General features: G+C 47.8%; 1 protein-coding gene across 2 annotated transcripts; it reads right to left on the bottom strand.

Moving 5' to 3' along the window:
* Window positions 1-1,905: 1,905 nt before the first annotated feature.
* On the bottom strand, window positions 1,906-21,061 carry RSAD2 (radical S-adenosyl methionine domain containing 2). 2 transcript variants are annotated; one of them, XM_058682447.1, is made up of 6 exons: window positions 20,647-21,050; window positions 14,684-14,845; window positions 10,489-10,718; window positions 7,715-7,864; window positions 6,869-6,901; window positions 1,906-4,990 (listed from the first exon to the last, which is right to left on the bottom strand). In XM_058682447.1, exons 1-6 carry the CDS (start codon window positions 20,996-20,998, stop codon window positions 4,826-4,828), a joined length of 1,092 nt encoding a protein of 363 aa, XP_058538430.1. In that variant the 5' UTR covers window positions 20,999-21,050; the 3' UTR covers window positions 1,906-4,825. The 2 variants fall into 2 exon arrangements, with proteins under 2 accessions (XP_058538430.1, XP_058538431.1); XM_058682448.1 differs by lacking the exon at window positions 14,684-14,845 and having other exon boundaries at window positions 20,647-21,061.
* Between the last annotated feature and the right edge of the window lie 1,605 nt (window positions 21,062-22,666).

Raw genomic sequence — 22,666 nt, 5'->3', positions numbered from 1 at the left:
TATTGTATTTTATATATATTTATAAAATATATATTATATACTTTATGTATATTTATATTTTATATATTTATAATTATAATTATATTATATTTTATATATATTTATAAACTATATATTATATATTATATATTTATAAAATATATATTATATATTTACGTATATTATATATTATATATATTTATATATATTATGTTGTAATTATAATTATTATTATGTTTTTTTTCTAGATAAAGTGACTTCCCAGACCATGAGATACATTCACATTCATAAACAAATCTGTAAGCAACTCAAAACCCAAACCCAGTGATTTTTTTTTTTTTCAAATCAACTGTGGTTTTTGGAACGACATTGAACGTCCTTCCATCTATTAGTGTGAATTGTGAGGAACTGGCCTTTCTCATTAAGGTATAAGAATGCTCACTGACTTTAAAAACCTTCAGAAGGTTTTATGTGGGAAACAAAATTGAGAATGAACTTAACTCTGTTAAAAAAATATGCCTGACCGGAAAGACCTGAAGCAAATTAGCAGTTACCTCTGAGTGATAGAGTTATGGATAATTTTTTTTTATTTCCTTCATTTGGCTTTACTCTGTTTTTTAAATATACTCCAAGCATGTATCGTTCTTGGAATCATGAAGGGGCGTCTGGGTGGCTCAGTCCGTTAAGCGCCTGACTTCGACGCAGGTCGGGATCTTGCGATACGTGAGTTCGAGCCCTGCGTTGGGCTCTGTGCTGCCGGCTCAGAGCCTGGAGCCTGTTTTGGATTCCGTGTCTCCCTCTCTGCCCCTCCCCTGCTCACACTCTGTCTCTCTCAAAAATAAACATTAAAAAAAAAAAAAAAGAAGAAGAGGAATCGTGAAAAAAAAAATGTTAAAGCCTGAATTTTGGAGCCCATCTCAAGAGCACCTGAGTTGGGCTTGCTGGGGGGGTGGGGGGGGTGTTGGGGGTGGTTCTGCACAATTTGCCCTTTCGTTCACCGTGGCTGCATAGGGCACCTAGCACCAGGGGCTTGACACGGAGTCGTGCACCCCAGATGTGGCCTGGACACATGACCAATGACCCGAGCTGCTCCTTGAGACTCATTGGCTGGAAGGAGGCACTGGATCTGCCCCCTGACCTCTGGGGCTGGAGCCCAGGGTTAGCGAGTGTCCAGGAGGGTGAAAGTCGTGAGGCCACATCCCCTTGGAAGAAGCGAGTGCTGTAACCAGAGGTCTGGGTGGGGCACAGGCATGTCTGAGAGAATGCTGCATGGCCGAGGAGGACCAGAGCAAGAATGGAGGGCACGAGGGGGACACCGGGCCAGGAATGCAGAGCACTTGGCTGCGAGAGCCTGGAATTGGGAGCTGAATGAGACAGGGACACGTTGAGATGCCCTGAGGGAAAAGATGAATCACTTATGGGAGGGACGGAGGGGAGGGCGCTGGCCGGCTGGGAGGTAACAGCTCTTCCTGTGGAGCAGGGGCAGGGCCAGGGGGTGCCTGTAAGGAAGGGGTCAGGAACCGACTGGACGGCCGGGAACCAGGGTGCCAGGGGTGCACCTCCTTGGACCCCAGGGCCAGGCACCTGCCTGCCCCTGGGACTGCTGGACGGCTCACACTCCGAGCACCGAGCTAGGCCCACTGGTGCGCAGGCTGGTGCTATCCCTGACGTGACCGGGTTTTGGACACCTGGCCCCCAAGACGCCGGGTTTCATTTTAGAATACAAAGGCCATTTTCTCCGGTGACTCGTCTCCGCTCCCTCTGGTTGGTGATCGGGTTGTCTGCAATGTGCTCATTAATTATTGATAACCTTGTTGATTTTTAAACTGTACTTGCCTTTAGCAATGGCAGTTTGTAAAAGCACACGATTACTTTAAATACACACCCAGGAGAGGCTTCGTTATATTGGCCCACTGAGAGAGGAGGCAGTGTACAAACAATATTTTAATATATTACAACGTCTTACAATACATCAGATCAATACTCCAGAGCAGCACATATGAAGAAAAAATATATTTTTCCCCCTAATAATGGAGACCTTCTATACATACGCAAGACAAAGCTTTAAAATTTTATGGCATGATTGGTCTTCCTCTAATCACAGCTGATTAAACAGTCTTTCAACCAGAGGGTAGCCTATGGGAGGAATTATTGCCCGATAGAGTCTCACTGAGACTTCGCTTGTGTTAGCATCATGTTGTGTCTCTCCCAACACAGGGACTGGGCTCCAGACCCCAGCAGAGAAGGAACAGGAGCCTGCATTTCAGATGACTCAGCTCATGATCTCACTCCCCTTCAACCTTAAAAGAAAATAGGCAACTTTCGCACCATCTATCACTAAATGGCAGGGTTGATTCATACTTTTGAAACCAACATGCTATTACTATTGTCTGACCTTTCTAGGTTTCCTAAGACAAAATTCTACTCATATCATCACCATGTAAACATTAGCAACACTCAAAAGCACCACAAAACCTTTGTTCTTCACATTGAAATGGAGATGCCTCAGTTAAATTTACCATTTGTTTTCTTCCCCCTTTTTGTTCATTATTTTTTTCCAGTTCCAGTTAACGTACAGCATCGTGTTATTTCAGGTGTACAATATAGTAATCGAGCGATTCTATACATTACTCGGTGCTCATCACGAGACGTGGACTGTTTTTTTTTTTCAATAAAAAAGACTTTCACAAAACTGACACTCATATTTAAAACTGAAAATATAAAGCAAAAGGTTCTGTAGTTCAAATTTGAATTTTACTCAGTGTTAAATGTCCCAATTTCTCCCCCTTAAAAATGAACATTTAGATATTTTAAACATTGCAGATCCTAACGGTGCATAAGGAAGGGGACTAGTGATGTAAAAAACAGCCGGAAAATAGATGTAGGATACTCATTTCTCTGGTGCAGTTTTGTTTTGTTTTAGATTTCCTTTGGGGAATGAGTAATACAATTTCCTGCATTTTGAGTTTGATCGAATTTGAGAGAAATTCATTCCAACTCAGAGGATTTGGACTTTCAATTTAGATTTTGTTTCATGATTGAGCACCTGCTGTCTACCAGACAACGTCGTCGGTGCTTTCACATACGTGAACTTCGTTTGCTGAACTTACTCTTGTTGAATAATGTGAAGATCAGCAAAGTGTGGTCATGTTATGCAAAAAAAATCAAAAGTGTTTTATATACTGATTATATATACTAAGGTCATCATAGCTTAGTTACGGTCATAGCTTAGATATGTTCAAGGCCCATACAGGGAAAAAGCTTTCTAATTCATTTTTCTCTTAAAATATAAAACAAAAAAATGGAAAATGCAGGACAGCCCATCCTATTTTATTTTTTTATTTATTTAAAAAGTTTTTATTTTATTTTTTTTAACCCATCCTGTTTTAGATGGGACACAAATATATTTCCGTTGTACGATAGTGACTTCAAATTTGAAGTAGAAATATCTTTTCCGGGGAAAAAAAAATCACAAACCAAAATTTCAAAATCACCAAGTCTGGAAAGAAGATTGTGAAGCGAATCTGTGTGGCTGCTTCACAGACTCGGGCAGCGTTTAAACGCCACCTAGTGACCGACACTGGCATGGCAGCTGGGTTACAATTTCTCCAGGCTTGGGCAAAAAAAAATGGTCCATGATTTTGCTTTTTTGAAACAATGATAGGAAATTATTGTTTTCCAGACAATGAGATACTGTCTAAATTACATAAACAAACTGTGTTTGGTATTTCCACAAGTAGAGAATCTTTTCCCCTGACCCAGTTTAAGTGATATTTTCCCAAAGAAGCTAAGAAAAGGAAGGCACAGGTTTTCTCCTCTTCGCCTAGATTTTTTTTTTTTGACCCAGATTATATCCTTGTTTCAAGTGATTCAGAGTTAGTTGAGAAATATTATATTGAGCCATGGCTTCATTTATGTAAAATCCAGGTACATTCTAGGCGTTTCCCTTCATTCTTTTCTAGACAGCATCCCAGTGCCTTTTCCTAACAGATCAGACCAATCTGGTAGCCGTGATTTATCACAGATACAGGGACAACTGTCTATTCACATGCACTCATACGTTGTTGCAGGGAAGATCCCGGTGGCTTGGATAACAGGTGCATACAGCAATCTGAACCCTGACCCCTTTGTCATGAAGTGTAAAGTGTGTATTTGTTTTGCTGAGACTCTTGGAAGAGAAAAGGGACTAGCAGAGAGAGCTAACATTCACGGAATAGTCAGCATGGGCCAGGGGCCGTGCAGAGCCTGGGCAGATGAACTATCTCCTTCTAGGCCCTTACTGAACACCGATGAGATCATCATCTCCTGCTCTCTGAAAACATCTGTTGACTATTTCTAAACTTCTGGGTTAAAAAGTCCATGACCACGATGGTATGAAGGCAGAAAGGACAGACTTACAGCAGGCAGACTAACCGGGGGAGGGATTGTGTCGTTGTTCTAGATGTGAAAATTGCCATCTCAACATTTAGCAAAAAACCAAAAGAACAAAAAACCAAAAAAACAAAACCAAAACAAAAAAACCAACAAACAAAAAGCCCCCAACTCTATCAAATGAAAGGTCTGATACAAATAGCTTCAAAACTGGGAACACGGGAGTCGCAGAAAACACTGCTCAAAAAACTCAATCCTAAAGAAGCTAATTAACTCAAGTTAAGGGTTTTGCATTATCTATGGGTTTTGATGATCCAGGATTTACCGCGGAGAATCAGGTAGCAGGTGCAACAGACGATGGGACTGGGGGCCGTTGAGAAATGCAGCGGGAATTACTGCTGAGCACGGCCAGCACACCTCAGGTCGGAGCGAGCGTCCCCACGGGCGGGTCGAAGGCCAGGGTCCACTTCTGGGTCTACCAGTCAAGCTTCAGGTCCGCCTTGCTCCACACATATTTGCCTCCTCGCTTTAGAAACATCTTTTCATCAAATCCGCTGAACTTTATAGCTTCTTCTACGCCAACATCCAGGATGGACTTGGAAGGATCCTTCCGCCCGTTCCTGCAATTCAGGAAGCGCATCTAGAAAATTCAAGACAGAAAGGGGATATGTTTGTATAACTGATTCCTTGAAACTCAGTGTTGGGGGGTTAATCCACAGTGACGTTTGACCCTGGAGCCATTTCAACAAATATTTAGCGACGGCTGTTGGCCAGACACTACACTGTGGATGCTGACCTCCCAGAACACTCTTTCTCTGCTCGAAGAGCTCACTTTAACCGACAGAAACACATTAGATCGACGAGCACATGATAAACCAAATTACGTGCCTGCCACACGTCCCTCCATGGGTCGGGGGGAGGTAATGTTTAGAAATTGTGAGGTGGAGGCAGGGGACCTGGGTGGCTCAGTCGATGAAGCGTTCAGACTCTTGGTTTGAGTTTAGGTCATGATCTCATGGTTGAGCCCCTTTGGGCTCTATACTGGCAGCACAGAGCCTGCTTGGGATTCTTTCTCTCCTTCTCCTCTCTCCCTGCCCCTCCGCCACTCGCGCTGTCTCTTTCTCTCTCAAAATAAAAGAATAAACTTAGAAAATTTTAGAAACTGTTAACTGGAGAGAACGGTGTTATAAATGCACAGAAGCATGACACAGGCCGGCATGTAGGTGATACTGCTGGAATGAAAACTGTTCATGCACAGATATACAGGTCTAAAGTTAATAAAACTTTCTTTTGAGAAAGGGAGAGAGTGGGATAAGAAAGGAAATACCAAGGCGGGCAGGCACCAGACCGAAGAGTCTTATATGTCCTGTCAGGCGGGAATGAGGTCTTCACCCTTCTTAACACCCACCATGGCACTAAGCACCTTACAGTAATATTTGATGATTCAGAATGTTCTTAAATTACCAAAAGCAAATTTTGGTGTCACTATGTTTGTGTCAACTGTGTGGAGGCCACAGAGTTTGTAAAGGAGCATTGGTCAAAACCCCCTGCCTATCATGATACTCCAAAAACAGAAATAAATTCTACTTGACTTTTCCTCTCTACCTTGAACCCTCTAACACTGGACATTAGCATCATTGCCTTTCTCCTTATGCCCCATAAAGAGAGTTTGTCCTATTGACAGACCATGAAATGGCTGTGAAACATCATTGGTTAATTTGAAAATAATAAAATACCAAAAGTCAACATGAGCATTTCTCATTTTGACAAGTTCCATGCATACGTTAAAACCATTGTTCTTGTTGGAGTTCATTTCTTTTTTTAATGCTTTTTTAAATTTATTTTTGAGAGAGAGAGACAGAGACAGACAGACCAACAGAGCGTGAGCAGGGGAGGACAGAGAGAGAAGAAGGAGACACAGAACCAGAAGCAGGCTCCAGGGTCGGAGCTGTCGGCACAGAGCCCGACGCAGGACTCGAACTCATGAACCTCGAGATCATGACCTGAGCTGAAGTTGGGTGCTCAACCGACTGAGCCACCCAGGCGCCCGTGGAGCTCGCTCATGTCTTAGAAACAGGTCTTTGAATGGACTTGTTTGTCCTGTACTAGAAATATTGGCAATGGTTTATGAATCTAGCAAAAAAAAAAAAAAAAAAAAGACGAAAGAAAAAAGTAATTTGTTTTTCAAATTTGAGAAGGGGAATATTTTCCTTCTTCTCTGGAAGGCAGAGCCGGTAGCAATCGTGTCAGTGACTTCTGGAGAGGAGCCGCAGGTAACCTCTTCTCACCAAAGCCAAGATTGATCAGGGGACAAGCTGGCAACATCAGAGGTATTAAAGGTGATGTGAAGTGTGATAGGACCTTCCTCCAAAGTACCCTGGGCGCTCTGGTGCTGGAGAACCCCCAACCCAAGACAACAGGACACGCAGTGCCACTTTCTATGTGACACCCGAGGACCCATCGCCCCACGGGAGAAAGCCTGAGCCTTTAAATTTTATAATTCATGAGAAATACTCACATACTCATCCAGAATAAGGTAGGAATCTTTCATCTGCAAAAGAGAAATTAAATACAAATTTAGTTTCAAGTGTATTTTTCAGTATGTGCGTTCAACGGTTGGTCTTATGGGGTTTGCGCGTTTGTGTTTTATTGCTTCTGGAGTCTGCATTTCTTATACCGCGTGAGTGTCTTTGGCTCTGCCCCTTACGAGGGGATCCATCAGTCAGCGCCCCTGTCCCCACCTAACATACATCTCCAGGGGCGTCTCTCACAGTTTTCAGCAGGCTGGATTCTCCACCCCAGGCTGAAAGGGTCAAAGGACACTGTGAGAGCTTCTCCAAGGATGAAATCCCCAGGCTAATTTCCCCATTTTCTCAAGCTGTGGGAGAGCCTTGTTTTTCATTCAGTGTTCCCAATGGCTATTTTTCCACCATGCATGGAATTTCCCCCACTTTCAATGGAATTAAGCTTTAAAGCTATTAACCTGGGAGTCTGCCTGCAGATTTTCATGTTACTTTCACTACCCGTAACTAGCTTTACCTTCTGTAGGTATGTGAAAGGTGTCCCTATTCTCCTAGAGGAAGCTATACCCACCCTCTCGAGGCTGCGTCCTTGGAACAGCTCCCACCGCGGGAACGGTGGGCGGACACAGAGTCCAAGGACAGGGGCGGGGGAAGGGAACCTGAAGGTCTTTCAGAGGCCCCACAGCTGGCAGGTGCAGGGCTGGTGGTGGGTTCCAGCCCGAGGCTGCACCCTCTCATCCTCCTCGCTGAGCCCTCTAAAGGAACAGTGTGTGGATCCCTTGAGCTAGAGAGGTCCCTGCTTGGAACCATCTCAAGATGTGACCATGTCTGCTCCATTATACCTTCTGGTTAGACTCGGGCACCAAGCAGGACACGTCTTTGTGGCGGTCTAAGAATCCTTCAAATTCTTCATCGCTGATGATGAATTGTTGCGCTTCTCTCAAGGCGTCTTCTCCAGAATTCTCCCCCTCGATGAGGAGGCACTGGAAGACCTGGAAGGCGAGGAGGGTGTTTGCTTAGCAGAGAGTGACCCCCCCACCCCCCATGTTTGCGCCCCAAGCCTCACCTCCCCAGACCCGGCTATGTGTCCTCTATGCAAGGAAGAGTCCTCCTACTAAAGAACATTCTAGAAAGACATCTCTCTGGGGCCCTCAACGTCAGAAAGTGCAAACGGTCTGAAAATATAAAACTGGTCGAGTTTATGTTTGAGCCAGTCTGACCATCTAACCTTTTCAGACCACCAACTAAGCGATGTTCACCACAGGGAATGAGAGTATGAAGAAAATAGACAAATCATTTGCGATCCACCAAGAAATAAGTATTTTCGAAATGTTGTCTCTGCTGACTTCAAACATCCCTTATTAAGCCCTCTACACTACGTGGGGCTTTTCTCAGTAGATATACAAGGATAGTTTCGAAAGCCATTAATAGTCTTTTAACATTCTTTTAAGTAAGTAAAGTATGTGTGTGTGTGTGTGTGTGTGTGTGTGTGTGTGTGTGAATTATTATTCCATCGTAAGGAATACCATCCTCTGAGAAGGAAAAAACTGTCCCAGGGACCTGAGCAAGGTGGTAATAGGTGACAGCTGATCAAACGCAGACCCAGCACAGAGCCCAGGGCTATAGGGTTTTCATGTAAGGGAGGGGGGATTGTGCACAGCATGTAATTAAGATTTTAGCCAGCTTAGAATTAATTTTGAAGCGCCCTACATGTTGCCTTCTTTGCTCACTCTACTCCCACCCCCTTCTTCTCTGCTCCCTAGTCCTTAAACATCCATCTCCGCGGACCCTGGTCACACAGTAGATTTACTATTGGCTTTCCTGGCTGTCTTGCTCTGTAGGCTGGGAGCTTCCTGGGAGGGGACACCTCTCATCTTTGTCCCCATGGCACCCGTCCCCAGTCCAGGCACAGGGTGAGGAGAGAGAGGGGGTCAGAGGAAGTCTCCACACAGGTGGGAATCCCAAGCTGGCTTGAATAGCAGGTGCAGTAAAGACACGCAGGGACTTTGGCCGTGGTGACTTTGGTTCTGGAATCCACCAACTTCAGTGGGGCTTGAGAAGCAAAACAGGGGGAAGGGTGGTGGGATTGGATGGGGAAAGTCAGGTGCAGCCTGCTCTGTTGTCCCCAGAGCAAGCCTGAAGGTGATGGCAGACCCCCTGTGGACGAACACTGAGGTTTCTTCCCTCCCACGCTCGTTCAGTGCTGGAGTACTGAGCACGGGGCCTCCCGTGGAGGACGCGGCCTCGGGGGTCCAGGCACCTGACCCAGGGGCGCTGCGTTTCATCAGTTTGCGGCCTGCAGACGCCAGTGATCTGATGCCAAAACTGCTTTTCAAACAGCCAGCAGCTAATCTGCTCCCTCCAGAAAACTCAGGATTTTGAAAAGGCGATTCTGGAGTGACTCAGCACGCAGAAGCCACAAGAGGAGTTACAAGATGGGAGGAAAGAAGCTATGGGATCAGGAAGCTACAAGGAGCTCCTAGCAAACCAAAGCCAGGTATGTATGTATGTATACACACACATACAGGGAGAGAGAAGCTAAAAAGAGAATAATGAGGAAGACAGTAGTGGAACAGAGATAGGGGATCAGGGAAAAGGAGAGTGTCCGGCAGGTGGTTCTAGAAGGAGAGTCTAAGAGCTTTGAGCCTCGCCTCTGGTCCTCGTCCATCCCCCTTGCTGGACCACAGCCTTCGTTCCTGCCCCTGTCTCTCTTTCTTGGCTTTTCTCTAATTCCTTCGGGGCATGGGACGCAGGTCCAAGAAGCTGCGTTTCAAACAGTTCCCTGAGTTGAGTCTGAGGAACAGCCAGGGGGAGGAAAGCTTAATTTGTCATTATCTGCAAGTGTCTGTCCATGGTGGGTGCTGTAATTACACCTTGAATTGGAACGTTAGACTTTTAGTAGCTGATGGAGGGATCGAAAGCACGAATCTCGGTGAATGAACTTTGCTGCAGCTTGGGGATGGTGTTGCCCCAATATCTACTAATAATTCAGTGAATAATATATTAACAGAATTTATGAAGAACGTGTATCCACTTATGAATAAGCCAAGAGTTTCAAGAAGAAAATCCAGTATTACTGTATTTAATAAATAAATACCGGTTAGGTGTTGTATGGATATATGCTTTATTTTTTTAATGTTTATTTTGAGAAAGAATGAGAGAGCGAGGGAGGGGCAAAGAGAGAGGGAGAGAGACAATCCCAGGCAGGCTCCGTGTTGCAGGCTCCATGTGCGTGGGGCTCACACTCATGGACTTTGAGATCATGACCTGAGCCGAAGTCCGACGCTTAACCGACTGAGCCACCCAGGCGCCCCACCTATGGATGTATTTTTTTAGAACACCTGCAAGCATTGACTATATCTTTTGACCTTTATCCTCCCAATATTCCAGAAGGGAATCGGTTCCAGTTTTTAGAAGGGGGAATTGAGGCAAAGACAGCATAAGCGGCCTAAAGTTTAACAGGGCTGGAAGAAAGCATGAGGACCCGGTTTCCTGGCTGGCTCCTTCAGTCCAGAGTTCTCTCTAACCTTGACATTTCGGGTTTCATTGACACAAGCGCCTCCCAAACATTTTCTGAGTTATACTCGGCAGAAGCGACATGGGACACGGTACTTACTTTCCAGCGGACCGGGTTCAGGGCTTTAATCTGTTCCCTCATATCCTCATCCACGTTGAATCGATTAATGACAGAATTTATTTTGAAGGCCACTCTATAATCTCTACACCATGTCCTCAGTGTTTGAAGATTCTCCACGTGGTTCTTCTTTCCTTGGCCACGACCAATGAGGACGTTGACTTGTTCATCAAAGCTGTCACAGGAGATGGCAAGAATGTCCAAATATTCACCTGAAGGAAAACGGGCATCTTTAAGCTTTTCCATTCAAGGGCCAAACCTTTTAGGCCATTTATAGCCTTTTATGATAAAACGTGTCTTGTTTGTATCTAATTTTTCATTTTTTTTCACGTTTATTTTATTTGGGACACCAGGGTGGCTCAGTCAGTTAAACCTCTGACTCTTGGTTTCAGCTCAGGTCATGATCTCACGGGTTGTGAGTTTGAGCCCTGCAATGGGCTCCGTGTTGACAGTGCGGAACCTACTTGGGATTCTCTCTCTCCCTCTCTCTCTCTCTTTCTGCCTCTTCCCCCACTTGCTCTCTCTCTCTCTCTCAAAATGAATTAAAAAACCTTTAAAAAGTAAAGTTTATTTCATTTATTTTGAGAGAGAGAGAATGTGTGAACAGGGAAGTAGCAGGGAGAGAGGGAGAGAGAGAGAAACCCCAGCAGGCTATGCACTGTCAGTGCAGAGCCTGATGTGGGACTTGATCCCACGAACCGTGAGACCATGACCTGAGCCTGAAATCAAGAGTCAGATGCTAAATCTGAACTTAAACTTACACTGAGCCACCCAGGTGCCCGAAGCCCAGACATTTTCTACCACCCACTCATTCTCCGGCCACATCTTCACAGTGGACTGGGTTTGAGCTTTCCCCATTATTAGGACTTTGCAGAATTGGTTGCAAAGTTGATTCTTTTTTTTTTTTTTTAATTTTTTTTTTCAACGTTTTTTATTTATTTTTGGGACAGAGAGAGACAGAGCATGAACGGGGGAGAGGCAGAGAGAGAGGGAGACACAGAATCGGAAACAGGCTCCAGGCTCCGAGCCATCAGCCCAGAGCCTGATGCGGGGCTCGAACTCACGGACCGCGAGATCATGACCTGGCTGAAGTCGGACGCTTAACCGACTGCGCCACCCAGGCGCCCCGCAAAGTTGATTCTTAAAACGACTCCCTAATTATAGAAACTAGGGGTTCCAAAACTCTGTAAGCAACTATTGTCTGATTTTCTAATCAGGGAGCAATTTGAAGTACGATGTGGGGGCTAATACGTTATCCACACGTACGCCCTCCGCCTCTCAACACAAACTGGGAACTGATGTGATTGGCCGTCCTGAACTCTGAACCTTGAGTTGTGATCTATTAATTAATGTGGCTCCATCGTAGGATAACTAATCTTCAGTTTCTCCAAGGACAAGCACTTGTCTTTTACTTCTTTTAGAGGCTCAAAGTATCTAGCACAAAGTGGAACCAGAGTAGGCAACTGGCCATTATTTAAAACGACTCAAAATGGGGCACCGGGGTGGCTCAGTCGCTTAAGCACCTGACTCTGGGGGTTTCGGCTCAGGTCATGATGTCTTGGTCGGTGGGTTCAAGCCCTGTGTTGGGCTCTGCGCTGTCAGTGCGGAGCCTGCTTGGGATCCTCCCTCTCTCTCTGCCCCTCCCCCCTCTCGTGCTGTCTTTATCTCTCTCAAAATAAATAAACTTAAAAAAAAATAAAGCGACTCAAATGTTCTAAAAATTGGTCCCAGGTAAATTCCCAATGGCTTATGATATCGAAGAAAGGAATGAACTGAGAGAGTGGTCTCTAACCCAAACAAAATCAAAGTTCCAAACTAGAATAGAGACCTGTCAGTTATGTTATATTAGTTGATTTCCGAGTCAGCTGAGCATCTCTGTCCATTGGTTTATTCTGTCGCTTCTCCAGCTTCTGCTCTATGATCATGATGTCCCCTCCTCCTGCTCTCGGATTTTCTTGTCGGAGCCCTTGTGAAGAGAGAGTTAGCCACGCAGACCTGTGTGCTCAGTCCTTGTAAGTCTCCAGGAAAGCCTGGAACCTTGGTGGAGTCTTGGCCGATCCCTGCATATATGGATGCCAGCACATTCTCTGGGTCTCCCTTTGATGACGTATGTATGTCTAGGGCACGTTCTACCAGCTTGTCAAGAGTTGTTGGGATTGTTATGCAAGATTCATGACGTACCTGGTTTCCTTGCTGGGAGTCCCGAGTTTCAGTTGCCGTGGGTGATTGCCCAACAGTGCGAGCCTAAGTGACCAGCCCTGCGTAAAAGTCTCAGGCCCTAAGACTCCAATGAGCATTCCTCGGCAAAAACATTCCAAACACGTCCCTGAAGTTCTCGGCTAGAGAGAAAGCACGTCTTGTTCGCCCTGGAGGGGAAGGACCCGGGGGCCTGCATCTGGCCTCTCTGGACCGCAGGGAGGCACATCTTCTGCTGTTTCTGAGCTGTGTCCTTGGCTCTCAGGAACCTTAGCTGTGGTGATAAGTGGCCGCTGAGTCTCGTGAGCACTCCTAGAAAACCACCAGACTCAGCAGCTCCCTTTGTCCACTCAAGCTCACAGACTTACCCTTGGTCCTTTAAACCAGAGGTGGAAAATTGAGGCTTACAGACCACCCGGCGAGACACGAACACTGCCGTGGCCGGTCCTCGTGGCATCTCAAGATATTTCAAATTTCGTGCAAATATTGAATTGGGAGATTTCACAGAGCATGTGGATTTCTGAAGCATCTTTAAGAGTTTCGGGACGTGGCGACACGTACCCCAAACCCCATGTAGGACAAACGCCTGTGGAAGCCCGTGGCCAGCTGGAAGTCAGCTCGTCCACCATGAACAGGACTTGGTGCTTCCCATCCTTCACAGCCTCGCGCTCTCTTACTGCTCCCCGCGGCTGGAGCGGGCTTTTCTCATGCGCTTCCAGCTCCACTAACTCACCCTGCCTCTCCCACACAGGCATCTGGGCTTCTGACCCTGGAGTGCAGGGAGCCCGCGGGGCCTGCTCCCCCGTACCACGATGTCGCCCACATAGAGCCAGTGTTGGAGGGAGGACGTTACGCAGGGACACTGCCAGTAAGCCCGGCCGATCATCCTCTGCTCACACAGTTCCCTCAGCCTCTGTTACCTCTCTGAATCTGGTTCCTAAAGTTTCCTTTGATGCTTCTGACCCTGATTGACTAAGCGGCTCCCTTCACAGTCTTCCCAGATTCGCCTTTCCCGGACACTTTCGAATCTTGTCTTCCCGCTTACCCTTCATCCCATGGACTACACCACCCACGTCCACGACCCCCTCCCCCCCACACACACCCGTGTCTTCACCATCTCTGCAGGGGTATTTGGTCAGAGCCTTTCTGTGAGCAGCCTCAACAGAGAATAAACACGGCCACGTTTTCGGTGGCGGCCAAGCTCACACCGCTCGTCCAAAGGGAGGACAGAACGCTGTGCTCTAAGAGTTAGGTAATTGTCTCCTGAAATGATAATAGTAATAAGAGCTAATATTTTCCGGGGCTCCCTAAGTTCCAGCCTCTGCTCTAGGGATGTTAACATCTACGGAAACTCAGCTGTGAGGGACCTCCAGGGTCTTAGGATCCATGGTTCGCCATCCCGGCTGCAGAGCGGAGCCCCTCGGAGCCCCTCGGAGCCCCTCAGGTTGGTCTGTCTACACGCCACGACGTTCTGACATAATGAGTCTGGGGTTCAGTCCCCCACGCAGATAGTCTATTTAAATGTCTTCAGCAGCTGCATATGTAGCCAAAGGAGGGGAGGACAGTTTTGGCCCAAATGCTTCATCGATGAGACTAACAGAATGACAGTTCCTTGGAGATTTAACAATTGAGCATTAGCAGCAAGCCATAAGGGCTTATTCTGCAGAATGGTGTCACTGTCCCCTGCCAGCGGCTAAGCTAAAGCCACAGGCGCCGATACCTGCTCACTTGGGACGCACAGAAGAGTCGCGGTTGCTAATATTTTCCGTTATCTGTCTTGCCATGCTTGTTTACGTGGAGCCCTGCGGCATGAAAACCTCTAACTGCGTGCCAGCCTTGTAAAGATATTACAGTTTGGTTTCTCCTCCCTGCCCAACCCTCCCCCCCCCCCCCCGCCCCCCAGCCTAAGGCCCCGGGATGGAAGGACCCAGAACCAACACTCACGGCGGCCATGACTCCCGCGTGACGCCAGGCAGCTCACCGTAAGTCCTGAACCAGCGCTCCCGGATCAGGCTCCCATTGCTGACGATGCTCACGCTGGGCAGCCTTAGCTCCTCCTTGCAGAACCTCACCAGCTGGCCCAGGTACTCGCCCCGGTCATGAATGAATGGCTCTCCCCCGGAAAAGTTGATCTTCTCCATCCCTGTGAGAGGCCCGACGTGAATCTTTTATTCCCCCCCCCACCCCCCGCAAAACACCCCTTGTTGCTTTAACCACAAAAGGGCTGTTTTCTCAAGGTAACAAAAACGAGATGATTATCTCCCCCCTCACCCCCAAGCCTGGCTCCCCGTGCTTCCCACAGCGGGGAGGGACTCACACACACACAAGCCGGGGCCTACCCCTTGGCCCCTGCTTGAACACGGATGCATCTTACTAGGGAATCAGTTACACGGGTGAGAGACTGTCTTAGGAGGCAAAGGGGGTGCTGAGTCAACACAGGGATGTGCGAAAACCTCCTCCATCCCATCCAGAATGGTCTTTCTTGGCACCTTCTCAGGCCTAGACGGCCCCGCACGCTGCCCTGGGGGGGTCCCTTCCCTCTCTGCCTGCTGGATGCCTGTGGTTCCAAAATTCCTGCCCTTTCCTCTCTCAACGTACTCCCTTAGTTTGGAAAAGGCTTTCGAAAAACAATATGCAAACTATAGGACTTATGTTTCAAACTACACCTGTGATCAGTAGTTTGACCAGGTATATTATTCTGGGTGAAATCACTTTGCCCTCGGGATTTTAAGGGCATTACTCGTTGTCTTCTAGGTTTTCATACTATTGTTCAGAAGCCTGATAACACTTTGATTCATAATCCTTTCGAAGGACATGATTTTGCTTTTTTCCCTTCCAGAAGCTTTCTTTCCAATGTCCCCAAATTTCAAGGTGATGTGCCTTAGTGAGATCTGTCTCTATTCATTGTTCTGGCCACTTGGCAGGTCCTGGATGGAAAAATACAGCTTTTTTGGGAATGGGACATTTCTCCTATTTTGTCGGTAACTCCCACCTCTTCTCGAACCTGCTTTTCTCCCTGGAGGTTCTGGTCTGTTGGTGCTCCGCTCGTAACCACCGCACCCTCGGGCTGTGTCTCTGGAGTCCCATTTTCTCAGGACCTTATCTTTTAGTCTTTCTATCAAAATTCTAACTTTGGAAATCCCAGTGTCCACTCTCCAGACTCTCCCATATCCTGACTGTTTTCTCAGCATTGTGTTACTTCTTATGCACAATAATTTTCCTCTCATCTCTCTGGGATGATCAGTTACAGATTTTTTTTTTTTTTTGACGTTTTCCTCTATTCTCTTTGCTGATTTGTTTTGGCATCTGCCTTTTACTTTGTCCCTTCTAATTTGAGTGAAGCATAAAAGAGCGGAATGGAATTTCTGTGATTCAAGAAGAAACCACGCAGACGGAGGGTTTCGGTACAGAGTGACAGAGCGAGAAATGGACTTATTCACTGGATAATGCCCCACATGCCGGTAGCCTTGGTGTTTCCTCTGGGCCATTTTGTTCTCCTGGAGAAGGACTCTTAATCTCCTGCTATGCCTGACCACCTGGCTGCCTGTACCCTGGAAAGTACCAGCAGGCCGGTCCTCAACCCCCGGCCTTCAGTGTGGGCTCTCCTCCCAGCCCCACCTGGGGTCCCTGAGCACAGCCTTGGTGGTCCAGATCCCTCAGAAAAGAAGCCGCCTGTCATCTGCAGGACTTGAAGAGGGACCTCGTCTGACCGTGGTGGGGAGAGCCGTGGAAGGGCCTTTGGCCTGTTTCCTCCCTCCCGCCTCACCCCCTACCTGTGGATCAACGCTGTGCTTCTGCATGATAACATGCTTCCCATCTTTGAAATGTCCTACATTCCATGCAGCAGGCTGGTGAGCCTCTTACAGCCACTGCCCTGCAGACACATGCTGAAGGCGTCCAAGAGCCATAAACCATTTAGGACAACAACCTGTGGATTTCCTTGTGGGCTTATGCCCCTTCTTTCAATGATGCTATTGGAACTTTAGTGGCATGAAGGAAAGATTGGAAGGGCGTTCAGTAGAACGTCCAGAAGGTCTAAATACATTTAGAATTTCTGCAGCGATATTGTCATAGTGGCGTTCATTTCCATTCAGTTCAGTTCAACTCGGTTGACTGCGTCTCTACCAGATGCTCTGTTCTACTGGCAATATCAGAGCGGGACGTTTCCAGAACGAACCCTTAATCGGTAAGCAACTAGCTCCGCTAAGTGGAGTTTGAAACGCACGCTTCATGGGACTCTAAGGGTGCTGGTAGCTCAGGCAGCGGACAGCCTGCTCGGATTAGAGACAGAAGCCACCACACTTCAGAGCATGCGAAGGAAAGGGCACAGGGTGACAGGCTGCTGACACAGAAGCGTGTGTGGGCATCAGAGGTCAAAGGAGCAAGCGTGAGACCAGTAAGAGCAGCAAACAGACAGAGTCACTGGAATAAAATAATTAGTAGCACCAAATAAACTAACGGAGAAGGCTGGGGATCTTATTAAGGGCCAAACAGCACAATCTGCCACAAAATTCCCTAAGAATTTTATTTGTTAACATCCATTCAACAAACGTGGTCCCTACAAAGTATGGAATACCGTGCCTGGACATTTCATTTGTGCAAACTCACCGTAGCCCAGCTTTTAAAATGCTGTCCGGACCCGGTTTTGAGGTCCTGGCTGAAGGCCGGTCATCCTTAAATTCATCCTTAAACTCATTCAGCAAGGAAGGCATCATTACCCTGGTTCTTATCATTTGTTTATTGTTTAAAGTTTATTTTTGAGAGAGAGCGAGCGAGCGAGCGTGTGCGCACACATGCGAGTCGGGGAGGGGAGGGGTGGGGCAGGGAGAGGGAGCGAGGGAGTCCCAAGCAGGCTCCGTATTGTGAGCGCAGAGCCCGATGTGGGGCTCAAACTCACCAAAAGCAAGATCATGACCTGAGCCGAAATCAAGAGTTGGGTGCTTAACCAACTGGGCCACCCAGGCGCCCCATCCTGGTTTTTAGTTTCAGGGTTGAAGCCCGGAAAGGTTCACGAATTATTCACGAATACAAGGCTAGGAAAAAAAAAATGCTGAGATGGATGTCCAAGCTCCAAAGCCTTCCATTTTGTCAGCGGGGCGGCCCTTTACCCCCGCTTGCCCAAGCTAGTCCCGCCTGATGGCAGACCAGATGTCACCTGTTATTCTTTTCCACACCGCCTTTCACGTTCCAGTGGGCCTACGACTAGACAGTGATAAGTTCTATCCCCTCACTGGTGAGGGCTAGGAGCCTGGCTGTGTGGCGGTGGTTATATTTAATAAAAACATCATTATTCCCTAAAGTGTGGTTAAATAGGGTCAGACAAACCAGAGAGCGTGACACAGTGTGTTGGCCAGTGACGTGGCCCTTGATGAGTTTGAGGGTAAGACGTAGAGGGGATGAAAGGAAGAGAGAGCTGAGGGAACGGGATCTGGATGCGTAGTTAAGATCTTAGATGAGGAACAATGACTTCACAGTGATCTTAACATACAAGGAGTGATCCTATTACAGCCCAGATCACTACTGACCCCCAGAGTGGCTACCTTCTATTCCGTGTTCTCCGTGTAAAAGCGAGAGGAGTCAGTAATATTCTGGAGAAGCATCTTCAGCCGGAGTAGTACATTTTCATTGTAAATATAATTTGCATTTAGATTTAAAATTTTAATCACCACCAGAGTAGATTTTTCCTATTTTAGCCAGAAATCTCACCTACAGGGCATATAACCTATACTATACCTTAATCATTTTAAGTAATTTTGGTTTTATTTACTTAAAACTGAGAGGTCACCATATAAGGGTTTTAATTATAACTAAAGTAGTTTAGGCCCTATTAAGAAACGTCTGAGCATTTGCTTATCTGTGCCTCGTAGCTACTTTTTGAGGTTGGCATATGAGTTACCTTTACACACATTTTAAAGATTAGTTAACTTACATTCAGAAAAGTTAAATGTCTTGGCACGTCACATAAGTGCTGCAGCAAGAGGTCAAGTCCTGCCTTGCGAGTCAAGAGTCTGAGCTCTTTCCAGGACACCAGACCTCCCTTCATTTGCTCATGTCTCCAAAAACATTTATTACCCCCCTATTACATTCTAGATATTCTCCTAGGCACAAAAATACACAGAATGCTAACATTCAGCCTTGGAACTCAAACCCTTTGGGGACCCAGATATTAAAAATAAAACAACCTGGGGTGCCTGGGTGGCTCAGCCGGTTAAGCGTCTGACTTCAGCCCAGGTCATGGTCTCATGGTTCGTGAGTTCGAGCCCCGTGTCAGGCTCTGTGCTGACAGCGTGGAGCCTGGAGCCCGCTTCGGATTCTGTGTCTCCCTCTCTCTCTGCCTCTCCCCAGCTCATGCTCTGTCTCTCTCTCTCAAAAATAAATATTAAAAAATTAAAACAATGGAACGAAACATAACTTCAAAAGTGCTATAGTACACGTTCATAGCAGGCACCGTGGGATCACAAATAGGGAGAGAGGGCATTCCAGAAAGAGAGGATAGCGTGATCACAGGCCTGATTTATGCAGGTGGTGAGGGAGAATGAGTATAACATGATGTGCCTGGAGCATAGGGCACTGAGGGCATTGGGGTGAAGGATGTCGAGGTCCCCGTGGGGGCAGCAGAGACGATTGTAAGAATCGCAGCAATCCAGCTGAGAAATGGGGAGACCCTGAGCCAGACCCCACAGGAACAGTGAGGTGGGACTCCACTTGGTTGAACGGCTGTGGATGATTGAGCAAACACCACGGGGAACAAAAGAAATCAGATCATTCCATTACGTAAAGTACAAAATCAAGCAAAAGCCATCTGTCCGTTAGAAGACAAACTCGGGGTTACCCTTGTGGGGGGCAGGGCAGTGATGGAAGGGAGACGTTTCTGGGCACTGGGATGCTGTCTGGGCACTGTTTATCTGGGCGTGGTTATTTTGTGCAGTTCACTCAGCTATGCCCTCAGGACGGGCGCGACTTTGTGTATGTGTGTTATACTTCTGTAAAAAAGCAAAACAAAACGACAACACAACAGTTAAGCAAGTTGAGAAAAAGTTGGGAAGGTTGCTGAAGTTGCCAGCTTCCCAGGAGCTCCAGGAAAGACAGGAAGACCAGGTGAGAAGGAAGGACGGATGTGGAAGGGAAGATGCTGCCTCGGAACCACGTACATGCCGAGCCTTCTCGGAGATGCTTCCACTAGCGTGGAGAAGCTCAGTAAGCAAGTCTTGAGATCAAAATCATTGTCGTATTTGTACTGCAAATAGTTTCTTTACAGTTTCATGGGAGAGGGGCGCCTGAGTTGGTCAGTCGGTTAAGCGCCCGACTTCGGCTCAGGTCACGAACTCACGGTTCGTGAGTTCGAGCCCCGCATCGGGCTCTGTGCTGACAGCTCGGAGCCTGGACCCTGCTTCGGATTCTGTGTCTCCCTGTCTCTCTGCCCCTCCCCCACTTGCGCTCTGTCTCTCCCTGTCTCTCAAAAATAAACAAATGTAAAAAAAAAATTTTTAAGTTTCATGGGAGGAACACATACATAATCCGAAGTAAGAGACTGGAACATTGTAGTTCCCAAATCAGAGTTTTCGTCTTTGTTTTCAACTTTCCTCATTAATTCTTTCTGGAAAACCCCCACTGCATCGGTGCTTTGGACAAACTCAGAAAGTAGAACGGTCCCAACCTGCTTCTTGGCAAACGGGGGGAGCGGGGGCACTGGGAGCCTGGCAGGTGCAGGGACCTCTGCTCACCTGGAGGCTGTAGGAGGGATGGGTTTGCAGTCCCTCCGGGCTGCGCCAGCCGACTGGTTCCAAAGGCCCAGGCATCCCCCCCAAATTCACCCCAGGCATCCCCCCCAAATTCACCCCAATTCTCCCTCGCGGGACGGACGCTCTGCAGGCCCTCTGCCACCTGTGCGCATCCCCAAGCCCGTGGCCGCGCCCTGACTTCCTCCTGGGATGGGGGACTCACCGGCTTCCTGCAGCAGCCGCAGCCCTCGCTTGGCCTCGTCCAGGGGCAGCACGAAGGACGTCTTGGCCGTGTGGAAGCAGAAGCCACACTTGTAGTTGCACTGGCGGGTGAAATGGTAGTTGACGCTGGTGGGGGTGGTGGGCTGCTCTGGGCCCTGCCCGCCGTCCCCTCTGCTCCCCTGCGCTTCTCCCCGGCCCGGCTGCGGTGGCCGGGCGCTCTGGCCCCCTGGCAGCCAGAGTGTGGCCCTGAGCCAGAGGACCCAGGGGACCAGGCTGCTCCAGAGGGAGCGCAGGGGCTTCCTGAAAGCGCTCAGCAGCTTTCCAGCAAAAGCCACGGGCACCAGCATCCACATGGTGGCCAGGCTCCCTGAGGCTGTCCTGCTGCCTGGAGACAGGGCTTATATGTGCCAGGAGCGACCTGTCACGTGGGCCGGACGGACACACTTCTGACTAACTCTCGGCTGAGCTCAAGTTTCGATTTTCCTGTTCGTGAAAATGAAAGTTGGGACAGGGCCAAGGCTGAAGGCTGGGGATCGGGGCCAGCATCGGCCCGGCCCGGCCTCACCTTTCACCTGTCTTGGGGGCCGGCACGGGCCTTCTCACTGGTTACAGACCAGGACCTCGCCCTCTGTCCGTCTGGCCCTCCGTCCAGCAGGGAGCCGCAGCCCGGACAGAGATGCCGCGGCTCTCCAGGCGGCACGTTCCTCACACATGACGCTTCCTGCCGCCGCCCCCAGCGAGAGTCTGGTGTGAAAGCCACAGAATGAATGGCACGGGCGGCCCTTGCAGGGCGAGGACAGGACCCGTGAGCCTCGGCGCCCCTCGCAGACCGTGGTCCAAATGCACAGGCACATGATAACACCCATGTTCCATCCACCTTTAGCTGTCCATCCCCACCTTCTGTATTTTCCCAGCGTTGAAACTCAGACACTTACACTCTCCTGCATTTTATTGATTGATTGATTGGAAGTTTTTTTATGTTTAGTAATCTCTGCAACCAACATCAGCCTCGAACCCACGACCCCAAGATCAAGAGGCGCTCGCTCCTCGGACTGAGCCAGCCAGGCACACCATTTCTATTTTAGTTTTTTGTTTTTTTTTTTTTTTTAAATATCTACTTATTTTTGTGAGAGAGAGAGTGGGGGGAGGAGCAGAGAGAGAGGGAGACACAGAACCCGAGGCAGGTTCCGAGCTCTGAGCTGTCAGCACAGAGCCCGACGTGGGGCTTGAACTTGCCAACTATAAGGTCATGACCTGAGCCCAAATCACACGCTTAACCAACTGAGCCACCCGGGCACCCCATTTCTATTCTACATTCAAAAGACCATAGGAAAATCAGAAGCTTTGCTAAGGTTCTTGTTCATTGTCAAGAATTACAGCAGTTTCTTCCTGATTTTCAGTTTCCTAGAGAGCATTGTCGAATTTTGTGCTGAACCTTTTTTTTTGCTTTAGCTGTCTTTAATCAGAATTGTCTTAAAAATTCTTTTTAATGTTTACTTTTGAGGCAGAGAGAGACAGAGCATGAACGGGCGAGGGTCAGAGAGAGGGAGACACAGAATCTGAAGCAGGCTCCAAGCTGTCATCACAGACCCTGACACGGGGCTCGAACTCAGGGACTGTGGTTCGAGCAGGTGGTCTTACGTTTTCCTGAAGCTCATGGAAAGCTGGGACAGTCCTGGTAGGTAAGCTTCTGGAGCCACAAACCAAGCTCGTCACGTACTGGCTATGGGGCTTTGGTAAGTTACTTTATTTCTCTGGATCTCCGTTACCTCATCTGTAAGTCCAGATAGCTCGTGCGGCTTTTTTTGTGTGTGAAGACTGAAAGTTCTCATTTCTGTGGATCACATCAACCGGGACGGTGTCTGGAATGTGGCACGTGTTCACTTGGGGTTAGCTATTGTTATTCTGGCGGTGTTGTGTTCTAAATAGAAACAAAGATGACTTTCACTTTACTTGGAAAGAAAACTGAAAGCAAAGTCAGCAAAATAGCAAGCCTGTGTGTAATGATCTGATTATACACT

This window comes from Neofelis nebulosa, chromosome 9, assembly GCF_028018385.1.
Source record: "Neofelis nebulosa isolate mNeoNeb1 chromosome 9, mNeoNeb1.pri, whole genome shotgun sequence".
In the NCBI taxonomy this organism is placed as follows: domain Eukaryota; kingdom Metazoa; phylum Chordata; class Mammalia; order Carnivora; family Felidae; genus Neofelis; species Neofelis nebulosa.
Note: the sequence above shows the minus strand (reverse complement) of the source record. Positions and strands in the feature narration are given on the sequence as shown.